This window comes from Hipposideros armiger, unplaced genomic scaffold (genome assembly GCF_001890085.2).
Source record: "Hipposideros armiger isolate ML-2016 unplaced genomic scaffold, ASM189008v1 scaffold_168, whole genome shotgun sequence".
Lineage (NCBI taxonomy): Eukaryota > Metazoa > Chordata > Mammalia > Chiroptera > Hipposideridae > Hipposideros > Hipposideros armiger.
In genome coordinates, this window is record NW_017731518.1 from 1,133,548 (window position 1) to 1,156,400 (window position 22,853).

The 22,853-nt window shown below is 44.2% G+C and overlaps 2 protein-coding genes across 2 annotated transcripts in view; one reads left to right on the plus strand and one right to left on the minus strand.

The window, feature by feature from the left end:
- The window catches only part of NT5DC3 (5'-nucleotidase domain containing 3), a 204,881-nt gene that overhangs the window by 104,085 nt on the left and 77,943 nt on the right, over positions 1-22,853 (plus strand). The gene's annotated exons all lie outside the window — the stretch shown is intronic.
- STAB2 (stabilin 2) overlaps positions 1-22,853 on the minus strand; it is a 145,820-nt gene that overhangs the window by 45,077 nt on the left and 77,890 nt on the right. Inside the window, exons 31-44 of the mRNA XM_019651878.1 lie at positions 21,243-21,320; positions 19,010-19,108; positions 18,815-18,922; positions 17,318-17,449; positions 16,278-16,406; positions 14,983-15,039; positions 13,857-13,952; positions 12,596-12,791; positions 11,172-11,267; positions 8,557-8,602; positions 7,626-7,702; positions 4,417-4,542; positions 2,590-2,663; positions 664-735 (exon numbers count right to left, since the gene is read on the minus strand). Coding sequence (XP_019507423.1) covers positions 664-735; positions 2,590-2,663; positions 4,417-4,542; positions 7,626-7,702; positions 8,557-8,602; positions 11,172-11,267; positions 12,596-12,791; positions 13,857-13,952; positions 14,983-15,039; positions 16,278-16,406; positions 17,318-17,449; positions 18,815-18,922; positions 19,010-19,108; positions 21,243-21,320 — 1,386 coding nt within the window. The remainder of the gene's footprint in view (positions 1-663; positions 736-2,589; positions 2,664-4,416; positions 4,543-7,625; positions 7,703-8,556; positions 8,603-11,171; positions 11,268-12,595; positions 12,792-13,856; positions 13,953-14,982; positions 15,040-16,277; positions 16,407-17,317; positions 17,450-18,814; positions 18,923-19,009; positions 19,109-21,242; positions 21,321-22,853) is intronic.

Consider the following 22,853-nt stretch of genomic DNA (forward strand, 5'->3'; position numbering starts at 1 on the left):
AAAGCTTTGATTTTGTGGTGTCTGTGCTATTCTCATGCCTACAGCTGGAGACCCTCAGGTGGGCAGTGATATGGATAAAGAAAGTAATGTGTTTGGACAGGGCCTTCTCTGGGGTCACTGCCTCGTGGGAGGAACAATAAGTGGCCAAGAGTGCGGCCTTCAAGTCAGAGAGAAGTGGGTTCAAGTTCTGGCTGTGCCACGTGCTCGTTCTGTGATCTTGGGTGAGGCCCTCACTGCTTCCAGTTTGCAGTGAGTTGAATTGTGGCCTCGCCAAAAAGTATGTCTATGTCCTAAGCCCTGGTGCCTGTGAATGTGACCTTGTTTGGAAAAAGAGTCTTTGCAGATGCAATTAAGGATCTCAAGAGATCATCTGTGATTAATTGGGTGGGCCTGAAGTCCACCAGCATCCTTATTAAAAAAGAAGACACACACACACACACACACACACACACACACACACACACACACACACCCAACAAAAAGAAAAGTAGAAAAGAAGACACAGACAGAGGTGAAGGCCACAGAAGACTGGAGTCTCCCCAACATTACAACTGGAACATGAGGGAGAGGTGAGCCTCAAGCCCATGATCTCCACCCTATAGAAGAGGGGCCGGAGGCACCCCGGGCCTGACCGCTGAGGCTGTGGTCCTTCATTACACTCACGGTTAAGCAGGTGTTGATGAGCGTGCAGACCTTCCCATCGCCAGTATACTTCGGCAAACAGTTACAGACAGCCTGTCCAGGAGGAGAGGGAAATGGGACACGTCACAGGCGGATTCTGCTGTTTCTCACGCTGGCATTCTGTGAGGTCAATGGTAATGCTAGGAGAGTCTATATTGGTCATATCTAGTCTATAATGATAACCATCATATTTTAGCATGTTTTAGCACACTTCCCTCTAGCACTGGGCTCCCCTACCTAGCCTATCTTTGTTGCCAAGATACTTTATTGCTTAAGACTTTGTTACCTTCTGTGGTCCCTTGCCCTCTGGGCACTCAGCTTTCTTCTCTCTTTGGTTGGTAAAGGTTCAGTTGCAAGGAAGCTAAGCTCTCGCCCACCCCTGTTTGTACTCAGTTCTTGCCCATCTCCAGCCAGGCTTAGCCCCAAAGCACCAGTGCGAGGAGACGCTACAGGATGGCTTTGGAGTCATACATGACAATCATCAGTCAAACCCACTGTTTGGCCAAGGAAGTCAGCTGGGCACTTCAAGGCGAAGGAGGGGACACTGACTATGGGGAGTTGGGGACTGATTCATCCCTGTGTCCCATGTGCTCTGCTCAGGAGCACCTGGGCGCAGGGGTGAGTGGCGCTGAAGCCCAGCTGTGCTCTGTTCACCAAGCTGTATGTCCTGAGGAAGGGACACCTGATCTTAGTGTGTCCCCCCAAGAGATGGCTTTTCTAATCCAGACGAAAGCTTCCCACACAGGAGAGGTGGCTCTGGTCTGACTCCCTGTTAGAACTTGAACTCATTGGCCAGGTCAGCCAGGGCCAAATTGTAGGGTTTCACTACTCTTCCTTGTCAGCCTTCATTGAGTCCTGATCTGTACTCAACCTTTAGCAAGACGCCCATCAGCCGCCCCTCCTGGGCTAAGGTCTTGTCTCAGAGATCAACCCTGCATCCTTCCTAGATCTGGAGGAGGATGTTGAGAGGCCCTGAGCACCAAAAAGCTTATAGGTTTTCACCACCCCACATGTAGCAATAAGAACTCTACTGATCCCCAAAATACACATAAGGTAGACCAACACTGACCGTTTTGGTTTTCCCTATGATTATATATGTAAATACATATCCATGTACACAATCTTTCAAAATAAATCTTTTTTTTCTTATTTTGGGGTGCCTTAGGCATTTTCTTGATTTACACATTGGGCACATTGGGAAACCTGACACTGAGGTCTCTGAATGGCTCAACAAGGTCAATAGCACATTCCCTGGGGAAATTAACTTCGTCATCCAGTTTCTGATGTATGTAGTCTCCTGCATGACCATTGTGCTGTTCAGAATGTGACAGAGACTGAGGAGGCGGAGCTTGGGTCCCCAGCCAGCAGCTTTCCCACCTGTGTCTTTCCACCCCATGACCTCCCCCATCCTTCGCACTGGAGCCCTCCTGTTTTCCCACCTCCCCAAACCTGCTCACTAGGGAGGTGCTGCAAGGTTCATTGTGTTAGGGGACATATGACTGACAGTGGGCCTAAAACGATTGTCCTCTGCTGTGGCACATGCGTTTCAGAGCCTCAAGCCAAAGAGAAATTGTGGGATTGTGAGAATCAGAAAGCTGACAGAAAGGGGAACATTGTTGGAGACCTTCTAGGTGCTTCTGGAACCATGTGGTGTCTGCAGATGCTGCCTTCTCCCCACTCTAGGAAAGCCCCTTTTCCTAAGTACCTTTTGTCTCTTCCTCCCATTTCTCCTTATTCTCAAAGAAGGGCCTCTTTGGGAATTCTTTCAGAATTTCTCTTAAAGTATTTATTTTCCCGCTGTTACTCCCCAGAGCTCTGTTCTCAGCCCCTGTTTCTCAGGCCTGCGTCTAAAGACCCAGCAGTTTGCTCCTAAGAAATCTTAGCCCTCGCCCCAGAGGCGGAGCTCACCTGGTTGGGTCCTGTCTGCGTGCACTCTGCATTCCTGTCACAGCCACCATGGTTCTCCAAACATGGGTTGATCTCTTTAAAACAGAAAGGCAACCTCTGGCATGAGAATCAAGCCTCAGTTTCAAGTAAAGGCATCTTGAGGGAGCAGCCAAGATGGTGAACTGACTGAGGGGGAGCAGGTATCAAAGTGTGATTCAGTTTTCTGACAACTCTGAGCTAGATGTCACCCAATGAGGAGGCTACCAGCTAAGGTTTTTCAAAATTAACTCTCTGGGATGGGGCTGCACCAGCAGAGGCATAGTTTGTGGGTTTGAATCTGTTCTCTTATTGAATGAATATGAGCGTTTGCTGCCAAGGACTTGAAATAATGGAATCTTGGAATCCAATCCAACATGCTGTGAATGACAAGATTTAGGAAATAAAAAAAATCATTGCCACCATCACACTATAATTGGTTCAGGGAAGAATCATCAATAGATGCTAAATTTAGGAGGACATGTTGATGAAGAGCAGGGTATTTGGTTGGCGTTAAAGTGTGTCCCCACTGATTGCTTATTAGTAGTAAAGGGGAGAAAAGTAACTGTGCCAGTGGAGAAATCAGCACCTTGACCAAGTGGTCAAAATTAACATCGCAGATGAGAGGCACTTGGAAATCACAGGATTCCAGTGTGATATCCTGAGAAGGACACAATGTCACTAGTCTGATTTTGGGCCTGGAATGCAAAATCTGAATATAATCATGAAAAAACATCAGACAAACCCCAAATGAAGGACATGCTAGCAAAGAAAAAGTAGGGGTGGTGAATGATATTATTCCAAAATGTGAGCATCATGAAAGATAAAGCAAGGCTGAGGAACATTTCCAGGTGAAAGGAGACTAAAGAGACGTGATAATTAAATGCAAAACTAGACTGGGTTCTGCACTGGAGGAAAAAATGTCAAAAAAGGGCATTATTAGGTCAATTGATAAAAGGAGAATACAAATGGTAAACAGATTACAGTATTACATCAATAATAAATTTACTGAAGTTGATAACTGTGCTGTAGTTATGTAAGAATCTATCTGTTTTCTCAAATATGCACAAGTATTTAAGGATAAAGATCTATCTATCTATCTATCTATCTATCTCAAATAGTTTAGAAAAAATACAGACACACACACAAAGAGAGCAAAAAATTAAGCAAATGGGGCAAAACATTAGTAATAAGTGAACCTAAAGAGCAAGTGGGTCCTTTTTTGTACTATTCTTACAACTCCTCTGTGTGAATTTATTTTTACAACTGAAAAGCTAAAATTTATACAACTTACAATGGCATACCTTTACAGAAGAACAGCATGTAGCCATTAAGGTAATGATTTGGGGGTATACTTGTTTTCAGGGAGAATTGTTCTATCATATTATTAAGCAGCAAACATTATATGATACTTTTTTTTGTTTTAAAAAATACATGTATACACAGCAAAATGGGGGTAATACAACAGTAGTCAGAGTGGTTACCTCTAGAATTTTTCCCCCCCAGACTATATCTATCCTCTAATTTTTCTATATTGAGAATGTGATACTTGTATAAAAAAAAGAACTAATGTTTTAAAATTCAGTCACCATCGTAATGTTTAATTGAAAAAAGTTTCCCCCCTTTCTGCTTCCAAAGTGATTTTTGGACACCACACACCTTCATACCCCTGTGGTCATATTTCCATACCCTCATACCTTCCTGCCTAGACAAACCAAAAGGTGATCCCAACAACACTCACGTATTAGGATCATATAACAGGGCTCTGACTCTTAAACCGTTGCCACCAGATGGACGGGGGAGGGCACCTACCTATGCATACGATACCATCGCCAGTATAGCCTGCCTTGCACACACACATTCGGCTTCCTGGGGTGGTTCTTTTACAGTCTGCCTTGACAGAGCAACCTCCGTTGCTGATTTCACAGGCATTGATTGCTATAGAAGAAAGAGATGACACAAAACAGAGAAGGGGGAGAGGGGAAAAAACATTGATGTATTTTTATTTGAATCATTGAGAAATAGAACATTTCAAAATGGCGGGCATTGGATTAAATATAGATAATTCAAAAGAAATCAAAGCACCAAGTATCTTCACTGGTGAATTCTACCAAACATTTAAAAGAGAATATATACCAAATTTTCACAAACTCTTCCAAAAACTAGAAAAGAAAAGATTTCCCAATTAATTTTATGAAGCTAGTATTGCACTGATATCAAAATCAGACAAATCCATCACAAGAAAACTATCCCTTATGACCAATATCCCTTATGAATATAGACACAAAAATCCTCAAGAAAATACTTGCAAATCAAATGGAGCAATATATTATATAAAAAGGATTATACACCATAACTAATTGGGATTTATACAGGAATGCAAGGTGGTTTAACATCCAAAAATCAATGTAATACAGCATATCAGTAGACTTAAAGACAAGTACATAATCATCTCAATTGAAGGAGCAAAAGGAAAAAAATTCAGTACCTTTAATGATAAAAACACTTAACAGACTAATAATAGAAGGGGACTTCCTTAACCTGATAAAGAATGTCTGTGAAAAACCCACAGTTAAAATCATACTTAATGGTGAAAAACTGAGTGCTTTCCCCCATGATCAGGAATAAGACAAGGATGTCTACTCTTGCCACTTCTATTAAATACTGTAATGCCAGTTCTATCCACAGCAATTAGGCAAAAAAAGGAAATAAAACACATCCAGATTCGAAAAGAAGAAGTGGGACCATCTATAGGCAGGTGACATGATATTATATATGGAAAATCCTAAGGAATCCACTAAAAACTATTAGAACTAATAAGCAAGTTCAACAAGATTGCAGGATGCAAAATCAGTAGGCAAAAATCAGTTGTATTTCTATATAGTAGCAATGAGCAAACTGAAAATTAAATTAAGAAAGCAATTCCATTTACAATAGCATCAAAAAGAATAAAATACTTTGGAATACATTTAACAAAGTATAAAACTTACACTCTGAAAACTACAAACATTGCTGAAATTAGAAAAAAAATAAACCGACCTAAATAATGGAAAGACGTTCCATGTTCATTGATTGGAAGAATTAGTATTGTTAGGTGGCAAATTTGATCTACAGATTCACAAAATCCTTATCAAAATCCCAGCTGACTTCTTTGCAGAAATTGATAAGATGATCTTAAAATTCATATGTAAATTCAAAGGGCCCAGAAAAGTCAAAACAACATTGAAAAAGGAAACAAATTTGAAGGACTCACACTCTCTAATTTTAAAACTTACTACAAAGCTTCAGTAATAAAGACAGTATGGTACTAGCACTGTATACACACACACACACACACACACACACACACACAGAAGGTGCCAAAAAAATGCATACACATTTTAAGAAAGGAAAAGGCTGTATTAAAATTATGCTGATGGTAACCACTTTGAGCACCTCTTGTAATTGCAGAAGTCAAACGTGCAAACGTGACTTGTATTCATCTTTTGTTATCTGTATATATTGAATATTACAATTTTAATAGTTTTTTTCTTTCTTAAAATGTGTATACATTTTTTTGGCACCGTGTGTGTCTATCTATCTATCTATCTATCTATCTATCTATCTATCTATCTAATTGACTTGAGAGTCCAGAAATAAACCCATAGTCAATTGATTTTCCACAAAGGTGCCAAGATGTTTCAATGAGGGAAAGAATAATCTTTTCAACAAATGATGCTGAGACAACTGGATATCCACATGCAAAACAACGAGTTTGGACCTCAACCTCACAACACATACACAAATTAATTCAAACCGGGCCACAGACCTAGATTCACTTAGAGTCTCAAGGTGTGTGCTTTGGCTTGGCCTTCACTTACCATGTGACTTTGGACAAGCCACTTAATTAACATGAACTTTGGTGTCCACCTATGCAGGGGACTCACATCTAATATTGCATGTGAAAGTGTTTCAAAAATGTTGGTTGTTCTCATATTAACTTGTGTCTTTTGTTTTTTTGCCTTTCCTCCCCAAAATCAAGGGCAAGAAAAATATTCGTTATTTATTCTTTCCAGCTGTTTTCACTAGGATACTGTGCACATCCCACTGCAGGAAACACCTGGGACCAGGGTCAGGGTACATGCATGCTGGGAGAATCCCTGGGATAAGATATTCTAGGAAGCAGATTGGTGTGATCATTGGCCAGCTCAGCCACAATCTGGACTGGAGCCTGCCTGGACAGGTGCTCCAGAGAAAAACGACCCTAAGTTTCCATTTTTCTAGTACCACAGGTGTTGGGCACCATAAGAGTATGGCTTACGTTTCTTGAAAGTTGTGCCAGGGCTGTTCTAAGCACTTCATATTAATTCAGGTTATCATTCAACCATTCAGTGAGAGAGGTTCTCTTGCTATTTACAATTTACAGATGAAAAAATGATGTAGAGCAGTCAAGTAACCCCCACAAGGTAACACAAATGACAAGAACTTAGATTCAACCCGGGGAGTTGAATGCTGGAACTGTTTTTAACAGCTGTATCATTCTGCCATTGTACACAGGCAGGTCATTTCATCCCCAAGCCACTGGCAAGGGAGATAGTTTTATATGCTTACTTTATAAATGAGCTAAGGGGGCAGAGAGCAGTTAAGAGACCCACCCAAGGCCATGTGAGTAGTAAGAGGGAGAACCAGGCAGGACTCAAGCCCTTTTGTGTCCCACTCTACGGTCCCCATGCCCAGGCCACCCCCGAGGTCAATCAAATCAGTATTTTTTAAAGCACTCCAGCTGTGGTCAAGACTGTGAATGGCTGCTTGGAGAAGAGAAGAGGTGCAATTGCTCTCCCTCCCTCCCGCCCCCCCCATTCCAAACCACGTGCCCGTCCCTAAACAGTGGTTTCCTGCCCCCTGGGCACAATCAGCAGCCTTGTTACACCCAGTTCACCATCGATAGCTGGTAGCAGGTGCCCATTCCGTCTGCAGGAACACAGGCCTCTCCACAGCCCTGCTTGCCTCATTCCCCGGAGGTAAATTTCTCCTTCACTTGCCTGTGCAGACCGTCCCGTTCCCTTGGAATCCTGCCGCACATTTGCATGAGGCTGTGCCATCCGGGTTGAGAAGACAGCTGCAAGGAGAACGGGCAAATGCTGTTTGTAGAAAAAAGCAGAACACCCACCCCCCTCATCCCTAGCATCGCAGCTCCTGCCCCAGGAGGTACTCAGGGGTCCTGCCTAGGGCTCAGGAGGCGACACCATTCCTAGCACGGCCCTGCCACAGGCGGCTAAAACTGCAGCCATTTGTCAGGCACACCAGAGTGGGTACGTATATGTGGGCAGCGGCCAATCATCAGAGTTACCTGTGTGTGAGGGGGGCGTGCTTCACACATTACTTCACGTAACTTATACAATATCCAATAGCCCTGACAAGTAGATATTATTATCAAATGTTATTATTATTCTTATTTACAGACGAAGATGCGGAGGCTTACAGGCGTTAAATAACTGATTCAAGGTCATGCAGTCAATGACAATGACAGAGGCTGATTTGAATTCACGTCTAACTCCAGCTAGGAGGCTCTTGATTAATTAACCCGTGAAGCCCCTCTGGGAGTTAGGAGCATGAAACTGAAGTGTGAAGAAGTAAGGTTTCGCTGTGAATCGGCAGTAAGGTTTAAGGAAAGCAAGAGGCCCACGGGCTCCTTCTGCTTCTATGAAAGAGTCCCTGTGACTTGAACTGGAGGTAACAGCTGGCATTTTGCTAACATGCCAGGTGACTCCGGTGGCAGCTTGTTCAAAAGGTTGGGTCTGGCAAGTTGATGGTGGCTTCTTCAGAGATATTTCTAGTTTCATATTAAATGTATCCTCACTCCTCAGAAAAGGGCTCAGAAAACTACTCCCCTGAGGATAGGACCTGGGGTGCACACTATTAGGGAAGAACCCCCTTCGCATTGTCCCCACAGGAGGCTCAGAGGGCACCTACTTGGCGCTTGTGTGGCACGTTCCATTGCAGTCATCCTTTGTGATCTCTGGAAAAAAAAAAAAGAACCAATGGCTTTGTCAGCCCTCTTTTATGAAACCTCACTCAAGAACTTTCTTTTAGTATTTGGCGCTAGGAAAAGATTTACTTTCTCTGTACTAAATAATATGTATCATGTTTACTATGTAAAACTATGTGACCATGCAAATATTTTTTTTACATTGGCTGCCAGGAATCTGAAGGTCAACTACACTGGCAGACTGTCTCCTGGGTGCTGGCCCTGTGCTGGGTGGTGAGGATGAAGGGGTGAGTAGAGCACAGTATCCTTCCTTAGGGCTGCGTGTTGCTGCGAGTCCCTCCCTGGTGCTTTACTTTCCATCTTATTTATATTTCCCACGTTCCTTATACTTTCTAGCTTTTCATCATTTTATTATGAAGTGATATAAACAAAAAACTACCTAATTATAACTAATATTAAAAGTTTTGTTTGTTTGTTTGTTTTCTTTTGTTTTGCATGTGCAGAAATAGCCCAGGGCCTGGCATACAGGAGATACTATTTGTTGAATTCATTCCTAAATTTCCTGGAACAGTATACTTTCTTGCTCTTGGATGCCCAGTTTTTTGGATGCTTCTGGCAGGGAAGGATCCAGAAAGAAATGGGTAGAGATGAAGAACGAATACCATTCGGGCAGGATGCTCATGCTAAGAGCTTTTGGGAGAGAAAGCTCATTAGGCCTGGCAAGTCCCACAGAAGGCCCTGAAAACAGGCTGCCAAAGCGGTCTGTTTTGTGTCAGCAGTAACATTAACAGGCGTGAACGGAATGGAGTGGATGCAATGCAACTTCGTGCCTTTATGCGTGCTCTAACCTGGAAGTCGGTTTCTCTCCATTCACTATGTACTGAAATCCCAACCATCTCTTAGGTTCTCGTCTCTGAAACCTACTCTAAACATCTGAGCCAATGTCAGTTAATTGGTGGTGACTACATGGAGTGCTCTTTTGAGAAAGATGTGGCACCCCTACCTGGCCTCGGTGGGAAGGATTGCAGCGATTGATTAGTCTTGTCTGCAATCGGCTTAGGAGAGAGGGGTTTGCACACAGACAAAGGAGTTGCCTTTCTTCTTCTAATCTAGAGGCTCTTTGCTCTGCACTCCCATACCATCATTTTGTGAACGCTATTCAACATTTATTTCCATTATTAGGCTGGAAGCAGCTTGTGCAGAGTGTGCACTGGAGATAAGGCTGGAAAACTGGGCAAGTGCCAATTAGTGAATAGCTTTGTACTGCAAGGTGAAGGGATTAAGAAATACAAATTGGTGGTTACAAAATAGTTACGGGGATGTAAAGTACAGCCTAGAGAATACAGTCAGTAATGTTGCAACAACTATGCATATTGCCAGGTGGGTACTAGACTAATGGGGCAATCACTGTTTAAATTATATATATGTCTAACCATTACGCTGTACACCTGAAACTAATATAAAATAATATTGAATGTCAACTGTAGCTGAAAAAAATAATTAAAAAAAGACATTCCCTCCCACCCCTTCAAAAAAGAAACAAGCTTTGTACTCCTCCCTGCTAAGGTGTTTCCCCTGGAGACAGTGAAGAATCACAGCAGGTTGTCAAGTCCTGGGGAGGAGGTGAGAAACGTGATCTTGCCTATTGCTACAGACTGAATGTTTTTGTTCCGCCCGCCTCTCCAGCCTATATGTTGAAACCTGTCCCCAATGGGATGGTATTGAAAGTGGGGTCTTTGGCAGCTGATTAGCTCAGGAGGGTGGAGCCTTCATGAAGGGGATTCGTCCCTTATGAGAGACCCCAGATAGCTCCCTTGCCTCTCCTGCCATAACACAGGAAGGTGGTAGTCTGCACCCCAGAAGGGGGCCTTCACCGACCATGAACATGGACTTCCAGCCTCCAGAACTGGGAGATATTAACTTCTGCTGTTTATGAGCCAACCAGTTGATGGTACTTGGTTATAGCAGCCTGAACAGACCACGGCATCTATGCTTTGGAAAGTTTTCTCCGGCAGACATGTGGGGTATGGAATGGAGGGAAATACGACAGGAAGCAACGAGACGAATCACAAGGCTACTGGTGAGAAAAGGAGCGAGAGGAAGGATGAGACAGACGCGTAACGACGTACCTGTGAAATGCTCATTGCGGCACTGTTTATGATAGCAGAAAGTTGGTTTAAAAAGCGTGGTACAGTCATATAAATGGGATATTACGTAGAAATTAAAAAATAATGGTACTTACCTATATTTATGCACGTGGGAAGATAGCCATTATACATTGGGATGTGAGAAAGTAGACTACAAAACAGTATGCAGAATATAGTCCTATATGCATATATTTGCATACCTATAAAAATGTTGGAAGGCTAATACAAAATATTAATGACAGCTTTTTCCTGCCTTGGGAGTATGAGTAATTTTTATTATCTTTTTGTCCTGCTTTTCTTTACTTTGCAGACTTTTTGCTGCAAGTAGGAATTACTTTTATGGTTCAAGGAAGAAATAAATAGGTCATTTCTATTTCAGAAAGAAAAAAAAATGTAGCCGCTGAAAAGGGAGGCTAAGAACAGATCATTGGTACCAAGGGGGTCGCTCTTACCACTGTCGCATTTCACTCCCCGCCAGCCAGCGTCACATTCACAGGAGCCGTCCCCCGAGAGTCCTTGGTTGCATCTCCCATGAACACAAGAACATGCTAAGTGGAAAAACGCCCACACATTGTCAGACTGCTGACCTGTGGCCAATTACTCATTACTAATCATTTACTACAAAGCTTCGCTTCAGTGCCCTTAATTCTCTACCCTCGTTCCTGAGAATCCTTGTCTTTAATGGAGGGCTGGAGTCACAGGAAGCACAGGGGCCTAGGAGGTGGAATCTAGCAGGCTAACAGCGAATCAGGTCATGCTTCGACAAAGGACCATAGTTTGGGGACAGTGTAGCAGTGTGGAGCGGTGACCCAAGCAGTGAAAATGTCCTCAGCTGAGGTTATCTGAAGACCCAAGGTTAGTGTGGTTCCTAAGAGCGGACTTAAGAAAGAAGCCCGTTTGATACTGTGTTTCTATAAACCTGGCATGGCACTACCCTTATCAACAACATAGAAATGCCGATTCCTTGGTTACACAGCAGCCTCATGAGCCTCTTTGAGGATGAAAGCTAGGGATGCCTTCCCCAGGTAAAACCATTCAGCCCGTGAGGGTCACCTGTGGGTCCCAGGTTAGGAGCTCCTGCACAATTGCAAGCAGATAATTCTTCCACATGACATGGAAAAAGATTGGCACTATAATGCCAATTATATTTTATGTGACCCAAACAGAGACAGCAAGGTCAAGTTTATGGCTTTTAGTACAAGGTAAAAGACATGCTTTGTTTTCTCATCATGGATTAGGAAACACCTCCTCCCAAGTCAGCCAGGTGTGTGTCCCTGACAAGAAAGCCAGTCTGAGACGGTGCAGATGACTTGGCTCAAACAGATCATGATTTTTGTGAAAACTACTTAAAGCACGTGGCTTGCTGAGGGGAATCAATAGAGTGATCTTTGTACAAAGGACAACACGATTCACGAGCAAGGCTTCAGAGTCTAGCAAGGTGTGCATTTACATCTCAGTCCTGGCTCCCATCGGGTGTGACCTTGGGGGATGTCATTCAACCTCTTTGCCTTAATATCCTCATCTGTAAACTGGGCGTGACAACACCCAAGGACATAATGTCCCTGTGTGGATTAAATGAGACAATGTGCACACGTCTGCTTTTCAAACTGTCAACCAAAGTCCAAAACTGATTGTGTGACTATGAGGACCAGTGAGCAACAGAAATGTGATTGGGTTGGGGATTGTCAATGAGCAGACTGGGGGTGGGCTGGTAGGTCCAGGTTAGTGACTGAAAAACTCTGGAAACACTACCCTGTGCAAATTACCAATGATCTTATAATTCACATGGTAATAGAGGTAGGATTTCAGCCAGTCTGCAGAGATAGGCCAAATTACCCTTCTGGTGTGGGAACTGGGGGGAGCGTGCGGGGCACACCTTGGTCGCAGTGGATGCCGTACTTGCCCTCCGAGCAGGTCTCACAGGCCGTCCCGTTGAAGCCCTTTCCACACTCACATATGCCCGTGCCGTTCATTCCATCCAAGCAGATTCCGTTTCCAAAGCAGGTGTTCTCGGCATTCCCGGGGCAGGGCTGGCACTGGGGGCCAAAGAAGCCCGCACAGCATTCTCTTGTCTGAAACGGAAGGACAAGGCTGAGGCTACACATCCGTCTGCTGGTTTCGTCCAGCCGCAGCTTAGAAATCCCGCTGGTGGGACTGGCTGTGTCCCCTGAGCTCTGACCCCACCTTGTAAGGGTTCTGAGAACCCCTGAGCATGGGGGAGGCTAAGCAATTTCCAGGGTGTGAGGAATAGGATGGAGGCCTCCACCGAGGAGGGAGGAGAGGGAAAGGAAACAGGCAAGGAAGAGAAGAGGATGAAGAAAGGTGAGAAAGTGGGAGGGGCAGCAAAAGCTAAGCATAATGCAAGTGCCACCGGAGGGGTGGGACACCGAGTGGCCCTCACCACCCCCAAGCCTGGCCCCTTCACATTGTGTGTTATTTCACCTGAACCATGCAGGTGAGATCTTTAGCACTTAAAAAATGAATCTCTTGTAGGTTAGAGAAACCCTGCAGGATGTCTGCTTATCTTGGGCTGCCTTTATTCTTGAGAGCGTCAAAACACAAAATCTTGAGAGCATTAAAACACACAATCTGGAAAATCTCCTGTGGTCTCAAGCTCTGCAGCTTATGAGCTAAACCACCTCGCCTCTGTTGGATAGGCAGAGGTTATGTCTACTCTGCTGGGGACGAAGCAAGACAGGAAGTTATGAAGAATTCTCCTGCAGATTCCAAAGCAGCAGCCCAGGGGTACTCAGCTCTGCGGTCCTGTTTTCTGAATGCCCAGGGGCACATTTTTGTTCCTTAGGGAGCTGGTGTCTTCTGTCTCCTTTGCTTACGAGCATACTCACAGGACATTTTACCCTGGTGTGAGAACAGGCAGGGCCTCGGTTTCTCAGTCCCTCCTTTTCTTCATCATGTGATTGGCTATTGCAGAGTTTTCCTATTTGCCGACTCACTGGGCTGTCTTTAGTTTTATCGCTATCACTACCACTTTGAATGACAATGATAATGAAGGTAATGAGTAGGAAGAGGAGATGGTAGAAAGCACACATGCAAAGGCACTTTGAAAAATACAACATATGATTAAATTTCCCGGTGCCACTGCCATAATAGAAGGGTGATTAAATCATTATACTCACAATGACAGTTTTCACACATTTTGGTTGGCACCCAATGAACACGGATCGCTTGCCCATGAAATAAACGGTATAAATACATTTCCTCATCTCTTCACCCTATGAAATAGTAATGATTACATCAGCGCCTCTGTGAAGAAAAAGTTTTCCAATCTCTAAAAGCAAGTAGGTGGGTGACACATGGCTGTCTCTCTGACTGAAATGTTCTGGAAAGGGAGGGTGATGGTTTCTTGGAGCTGCTTCATAAGAAAGAAAATACGCAAACAGAGTTGGCTGCCAGAACACCAGGTGGAAAAATCCAAATAGTTGTACCATAAGGTAATACTCTGTAAAAATAATTTTTCTCTAGATGACTAACTCAATTAGAAAGAATCGTAGAATAAACCAGACAAAAATGTCCTCCGGCACAACACGTTGGTTGATCTGAAACTTGATTTCTATCTATGTATTGATTTCTATTCTGCCTTGGTCTGAGAGAAGATTAAGCCTGCTTACAAAAACCTATAAAATACAAGATTAAATTAAAACTCAAATGAGAGAATCAGCGTTGTTACCATTACAAATTATCATCATGCTATGGAAGGCATTTGGGTGTTTATTCCTTGGAATGACTGAAGCATTAGAAGAAGTAGCTTTCAGAATAAATATCTACAGGAAACAGATTGGTAACTAATGCAAAGACATGTCCCTCTCCCCCCTCCGAGTCTGCCATCTGTTTCTTAGAGAAAGTTAGCTGTCACTTTAACTGTAAAAGGAAATCAGGCAGGTGGAACTCATTCAGGTTGGATATGGTTTTGCATTGGGAAGCTGCCTTCTCTGATAAGATGTCTTACTCCTATCCTCAAGTGGCTATTGGGATATGTAGAAAGTGAACAATCTCTTCTTGCATTGTGCGTTGCTTGAAAAGAACGCACCCTCCCCTGCCCCCCACTTTTCATTTGTTTATTAGTTAGTATTTTGCTTTGGTCCAAAACAGATGGATTCAAGACTTTAGAAAGATGCATACAACATAAGAAGGTAAAATGAAATTAGAACCAAGTGAAGGAATCAGGGTAGTGAAAAATGAGGTACGCTTGAGATTCATTTTCTAATTTGGAGCTCCTTTTATCGAAGCAGAAAAAATACGTACTAGTGGTTTACTTCCAAATGGGCAGATCGGTTGCTGGGGACACTTCCCACACTTTCCCTGGGAAAAACAGAGGCAAAGAGAACATTTCATGGTTATTGTTTTAGTGTAAAATGAGGCTGCAAATATTTTCCAGATCTTGGAACTGACAGTTTAGGATTGAAAATCCTAAAACTTGATAGAATTGAAAATCTAAAAGATATGAGGGAGGCTCATCTGGTCAACCTCTTCAATATTCTTCGAGACAAGCACTTGAACTACTTCAGGTCTTGGATGCTTGAGCGTCGCTCCCCTCCACCATGTTCTTCTGATGCGAATAGTCCCTTAATGTGTGGAGGTCTTATCTCATTTGAATCCCAATTCCTTTAACAGCATCCCTCATTTATTGAAAACCCATTATGTAGTGAATGGGGCCAGATTCAGTTCCCAGCCTCAGAAGCACATGAGGGGTGAGAGTGGAGGTAACATATATTAGAGCACAGGTTGAGAATGATGGACACTTTTAAGTGTGATCAGCTCCTATAATAGGCAGAGGCCACCAGCCTGTCTCGTTCTTAACTTAGCACCTACCAGCGTGACTACTGTGGCTATTCAGAGTTCTGGCTCTGGAGACACACTGCCTGGATTTGAACTCCTTCTCTGCCCCTTGTTAGCTCTGTGAACCTGGGTGCATCCCTTAGCCTCTCTGTGGCTGGTTTTCCCCATTGGTAAAATGGGGATAGTAATAGCACCTACTTTGTAGGGTGCTGTGAGGGTTACATAGGTTAACACATGAAAAATGTTTGCAGCAGTGCCTGCACATCAGTGCTTAGTAAATGTCAGCACTTATTACTATTACTGGAAGATCCTGCACCATCCAATGGACTGTAGTGAAAAGTCTCCATTAGTGAAATTACCCATTTTCAAATTGTCTCTCCTAGTAGACCAGGCTTGGCCATTACCTGCCATAGGTGCACTGTTGCCCCCTCCCTGTGTCTATGTTCGGCATGGCATTTTTTTCCCTTTTGAGGAAGACCATGGCTTCAGATCTAGCTCCCCATAACCCACTAGGCAGCCTCTTCCAGGCATTCAGGGTACACCTTATTGTACGAGAGTGTGGGCCCTTTGAAGGCAGAGGCCATGTCTTATTTATCTATGTGGAGCCACAGCCGGGAACGCTCCTTTGCACATCAGAGAGGCTCACTCAGTGTGTTTTGAACCGAATTGAGATATCCTAATAGATGAGTCTCATGCCTAAAAAATTACAAAATGTAAGCCAACACTCTTTAGTTGCATCACTGGCCTTTGATAGAACTTACTCGTAGAATAGTAGTGTCGTTATTATCACATCTGTTCTTTAGAATTTCCAGAACTTTCCCCAAGCCATGGATCACGCCTTTGTCAGTGGCTACATTGGTGTAGTTTATCGGAGCTTCGTTTACATAGAGCTGTGAACAAGAGGGTTAACCGTAAATTCTTATTGTAGTGAATTTAAGAGAACTAGGGAAGATGGGGATTGGAGGATATCAATATAATAGCCTAGGAGATAGCCCAATGTTTACCCAGAAGGCAGCACATTGTGGTGGAAAGAGGGGAGTCTGAGTAATAGCCCTGCATCTGGCACCATCTAGCGGTGTGACGTTGGGCACCATCTAGCTGTGTGACGTTGGGCACCATCTAGCGGTGTGACGTTGGGCACCATCTAGCGGTGTGACGTTGGTCACCATCTAGCTGTGTGACCTTGGGCACCATCTAGCGGTGTGACCTTGGCCCAGTTGATTTTCTTCTCTGAATCTCAATGTCCTCCTTTGTTCTAGATAATTTCTAAGGTTTCTCTTCAGCTCTCTAATTAATTGGTTTATGATTGAAAAATTCTGAATCATGATCATTATGTTAGTGCCCGTTGATAAGATGGCTGCCTGGACATGCCCAGATGTGCTGCAGACTCGCGGTCCTGGAGGTGTGAATGCTTTCCAAAACCAAGACATGGAGAATGAAACTCACTGTCCTTTCAGCATGTCTCTACTTGATGGTTAATTGGCTACCAGATTCCATTTCATACTGAAGGCTGCTTGGGGCCTGTCTGTGGGTTTGCTAGGGATCAGTATGGAAGGCACCTGTGACTGCTGGGATTCAAATACCATGATTAGTAGGGCCACACTGGTTATCTGAAGGCTGGTGACAGGGAGGGTGAGTGGGAACTTGACAGACTGGCTTAGCCATTACTTTATGGTGAAACACTGACAACCGTCTTCGGTTGATAAGGCTTAGGAAGCACTGGTGAGATTATTCCAATATGGAAGTGATGACAGATGACAAGAGCTAAGATATTCATTCCTGGGTTTTAAAAGGATTGCACCTGGTCATTGCGGAGGAAGAAGCCGAGGAGGTAGGAGAAGCCCAGCATGGTCTCCCGGTGCATGCCATTGTGCAGGTCGTTCTTCAGCAGTTTCTCCTCCAAGACCACGTGATACCTCACTATGTCCTCCTCCTGGACAACGCACAGAAGCGAAAGTCAACCCAGAGGCCAGCCAGTTCCCAGTCACTTATCAGGCTGCTCCGGTGTGCCGGGCACTGTTGGGATTACAGGAGCAGCAGCTTGTTGAACAGGAAGGTTTTTTTTTTTTTAAAGATTTTATTGGGGAGCTGGGGTAGGGGAACAGTGTTGGGGAATTGGGGAAGGGGACCAGCCAAGTTGTTGTTCTTCAGTCTTCATCGTGGAGGGTGCCAGTCGCCATCTGGCTTCCCGTTGGCAGTTTGTGGCCTCTAAGCTCAAGGTGCTGTGTTCAATCTTAGTTGTGGGTGGGCGTAGCCACCATCCCATGCGGGAGTCAAACCCAGCAGCCTTGTTGTTAAGAGCACAACACACTCTATCCACTGAGCCATCTGGGCTGCAGCTCAGCTCAAGGTGCCGAGTTCAGTCTTAGTTGTGGGTGGACATAGCCCACCATTGAACAGGCAATCTTGTTGTTACAACAACTGAGCCATCCTGCCACCTGTTGGCAGCTCAGTGACAGCTCAGCTCGGGCGCAGAGTCACTAGCCCATGTGGGAATTGAACCGGTGGCCCTGTTGCTCAGAGCTCGCACTCTTAAGCCAACTCTTAACCAACTGAGCCACTCGGCTGGCCCTTGAACAGGAAGTTTTGACCGAGGTATCAGGACACAATAGATATTAAATACTACATCTGAGACAGATCACCTTAGAGAACTTGCAAAGTTTCCACGTAGGATGATCAGGAACTCATTACGTGACCCTAAGACCGAGAATGAGGACGTGAATGTTTGGGGGAGGATTTTAAAGACAATTTATTTGGAAAGAACTGCTGTGAAGAGAGTCCCTACACCCAAACCTGCCTTTCACCTCAGGGGTCATGAGAGGAGGTTTGATGGGATGTTTCAAAGAGTTTGATCTATGTTCCCTGCAGAGAGGGTGGCCCGTGGGAGTGGGGTCTCACTCAGGCCTGAGCAATCTCATGCCTGGCAGGGTGATCCACAGTGGGGTGAGGAGGGTTGTTGCTGCACAGAGACAGGCCTGCACCCCCAGCGTTGGCTCAGGACAAGAGAACATGTGTGTCCTGTGGACACACATCCAGGTTCCTGGGACACTGCATCCTTGTGTACATGGGCCCAAGTGTGTGCTTCCGGAAGTCCAAACTATATACAGTATATGGGCAGCTATGACATGGGGGAGGTTTGTGTATGAGAGAGTCTCCACATGAGTTTATATTGAGTATCAGGATGTGGAAATGAAGTTTTGATGGAAGAGTGAAATGGCACATGATTGATGGGTTGAACAATGAATGTTGAGTGGTTGAATATCAAGAAAACCATTCCCCTGGTATTCCCAATACCTACTAGAGATGCGACCTTCTTTTCCCGGATGTAATTCTCAATGGCATCATTGTTTGGAGCAAACACTGTGTAAGCGTCGGCAGCCTCAATGGCATTTGCCAGATTATATTGCTGTGATGGAAAGAGACAAAGTGTGTGAGGGACCTCTGTTCCCGGGTAGCCTGAGCAAGTGGGTCATGCAGAGAACGTGGTACTTGCAATGATGTAGCCCCTGAAGATGGAATAGTCAGGCATCTGGTCCAGCCGGGCGAGCAGGTTTGGCAAGGAGCCAGTCAGACTTCTTTGGGGAACCAGAACCTGGGAAAGGAAGCCCCCAAATTCTGTTAGCATGTGTTGGTAGGACTTGCTGTTCTCCAGTGCATGGGCTCATGTCACATGACACGATACAATTATGAGGGTCACTGCTAGTCCCTAGAGGGCCTCTGCAAATTTAAAATTACCATTTCCTCTGATAGTTTGCAATACCAACAGGGGTGTATAGGTTGGGAAGTGAAGTGGGCTGGATTTCAGCCCCACTCCATCTCTAAGCTAGGGACCTTTATGCAGTGCACAGCCTGCACAACTGTACAAGATGGCCCTGGCAAAGGTGACCACACTGTCCAATGAACAGGTAGAGAAGGAGCTCCTTAGGGAGCCAATGCAACCCAGAGGCTAAGCAAAGGACGTGAATCAGTGGACATGCATCCATAAATCTTTTGTGTTCATGTAACTTCTTCCTCAATCTAGTTACTTATCCATGGGGACCCCCAGCTGTCTCATTTGGGAGGTGAGGACAATAGCACCTCCTTCCTCCGGGTTGTTAAAATCAAATGAGATAATGTGATGTATGCTGTGTAGTGCAATGCCTGGTGGAATGTCAATCATTACGATTATGACTGTACACAAGGCTAGGTGCTGGTGCCGATGAGGGACAAAGATGCAGCTGCACCCCTCCTGAACAGGGGTTCAGGACCTAGTCCATAAGGAACAACTACCAAGACAAGAGGGCACAGTTATGCTATTGGGTTGTTAGAAAAGTCATGACGAAGTTTTTCTATGTTTTTTCTTGCAAAAATGCATCATGACTTTTCCGACAACCCAATAAATGGGTTCTATACCAAGAAATCCCATGGGATTTCAGAGGCAAGAAAAGAGAATAAAACAAACATTCATAAGGGTCCACCAGGCAGTACACGTTGACAGAAGATGTTGTTTAATCCTCACAGGGGAAGAAAATTGAGGCTCTGAGAGGTTATGTGATTTGCCCACAGTCACACAGCTAGCCAAGTGCCTGAAGTCAGAAACTATATGACTCTAGAACTTACCCTCTTGACACTATGTCAATCTTGGTGACATGGGCTGCAGGGATCAGGGAAGGCTTCCCGGAGGAGGTGGGACTTGAATTAGGCCCCATGATAATATGTTCAGCATAGGAGGTGGGTTGAGGTGTTATTCTACTAAGGAGGTTGTGTCCATCAAAAATGTAAATGAGAAGGAGAGGTAATTTTATGTTTTAAAAAAAGGTTTTTAGTGCTTTGGAAAGCCAGGATTAGGAAAGAAAAATACCCTTGAAAGATAATGCTACTTTGCATTGAACGAAGCCATAAACCCAGCATAGCTCCTTGCAAGTGATGAGTCACTTGTTCAAAAAGCATCGTTTCTTAATGTCTCTTGGTAAAGAGAATTGCAAGGCCTTTGAAAAATAATGCACCTAGGAGACTTACAAATAGCCTGTCTTTTCAGAATGGAAATAGTTGACCTTTTCTGTAACTTAGAATCAAAAAGTGAGTATATAAGTGCCAAAAGAGAACAATTTTAGTTAAGAAGTAATTAGTTCTTTGTCTTTTCTAATCTTTCACCTCTCAAAAGTTCCCAATATACCCTAAATTCTAACTTTAATTTTAAGTGAAGGTCCTAATGTAGTAACTGAAAATTATAGGAGAGCTTAAAACCCCATTTCCCATTTTAGTTTTATTTTCTATTGCATACCTTTGAATACCGTTGAACTGCCTCTTAGAAGGAAATGAACATTTCACAATACTTTTTTTACCCTTTTCCATTTTTTCCTATGGTTTTCTCCATTTCATCACTTTAATAATGCAGAGATGGGAGTGGAAAAGTGATACATAAGCATTTGCCTCTCCTTCAGTTCTTAATGCCATCCCACCTGGATGGAAGGGATTCCCAATACTAAGGTTCTTGTGTGCCTGGAAGACATTCCCATAAATAAGAAACACAATATACAGGGCCCACTGCAGAAAACGGGCTGAGTAAATAGTAACTGAGTCTGTTTGAATGAGTAGAGCCTCTAAATGGTTTTAAAATAAAAGTAATGAAGCACCATACGGGTCACTTTTATACTAAGGTTAAGTATTTCCCCCTCAAAAGATGCTGCACAGGAGGATAAGTGAAGAGAGAGAAGCTACATGCGTGGGAGGGTGAAGTTGCGTACCTTGTTGATGATGTGGATCACTCCATTTGTGGCTGCATTGTCACCGTCAACGACGGACGCTCCTTCAATTGTGATGTTCTGTAAATGCGAACCACAGTGGGACGGTGACTCTCTGCAGAGTGCACCGAGGGATTGACATTGTTTCCGGGTTTTCCGCTTTCTGAGCAGCAGTGACCTTCACACTCTTGGACCATGACCCACAGTTAGAAATATCTTTAAATTGTGACCCATTAGACATGACACACAGACACAATCACAGTGAAATAGCACTTTCCTCTACTATGTGGCAGCTGATCATTGAGTCCATTCCGTTCTGTTCTATTTCATTGAAAAAGAGCTGGTTGAGGTCACTACAGTGACCCTGCTATTTGAAAAACCCCATAGACAGTGTTGTGGGTTGAACTGTCTTCTCTCCCTCCCCAAAATTTATATGTTGGAGTCCTAACCCCCCAGTACCTCAGAATGTGACCATATTTGGAGATAGGGCCTTTATAGAGGTGGTCAAGTTCAAATGAGGTCATTAGGGTGGGCCCTAATCCAATATGACTGATGTCTTTATAAGAGAAGGAAATCTGGACACAGACAACAGTACGGCGAGAACACCATGTGACCGTCCTCATGGTCAGCCTGGAGCAGCTCCTCCCCAGCCCTCAGAAGGAGCCAACCCTCCCCAGCCCTTGATCTTGGACTTCCGGCCTCCAGGACGTGAGACAGAAATTTCTGTTGTCTGAGCCACCCAGTCTGAGTTCCTTTGTTACAATAGCCCTAGCAAACTCAGACAGACAGTAACTGACTTTGCTGGTCAGACAGAATCCAACTACTTTTCAGGAGTATTAATTCATGGGGAATGGAGCTAAGTAAAACCCACCCAGCCGCCTAGCCACCAACCAACCATGACTTCACCCTCTCTGGTTTTCTGGGTTTCCTCTCCTCATCTCCCCACCATTACCCTTTATTTGAAATTCCTGCTGGGCACCTTAGGTGCGGAGGAGACTTGTCTCATCCCGAGTAGCTCCCAAGTCACATCAGCAGAGGCCCTGAAGAAAACATCCCCGGCCACTTTGCACATCTCTTTGGTTACAGGGAGACATTTCTATCAGACGCACGAGTGAGCTCATTAAAAATGTGTCTCTGATGGCTAGCTTTTCCACATCAATGGTCTTGATTGATTTATCTGTGAATCTATAGAGTTTGGGATAAGCTTGCCAGGGTGGGTGTTCAGTCAATGCTTGCTAAGAGAACCAGTGATTTAAAACACTGGTAAAAAATAACCCCATTGTCTGATATATGTACACAATGCACTAGAATTATAATAATATGTAAAGAACCCATGGGACCGTTTGTAACTCTTCTCTGCTTTTGAAAAGGAATTGTCTGATGAAGCTCACACATTTAGGTATCACTAGGCATGGAACTTTCCAGGAGCTCACATGGATGAGTAGGAAGGTAGACGTGCTTTAGAGTGGTCGTTCTCAAACATTTGGGACTGTAGCCCATGACTCACTGGTGTAGCAGTTCTCCTTTTCCAGTAGAACCTTCATTTTCATCTTGTATAATTCATAGAAAGAATTTTGAGACACTGTCACATGCAGCAGGGCAGCCAGACTTCCT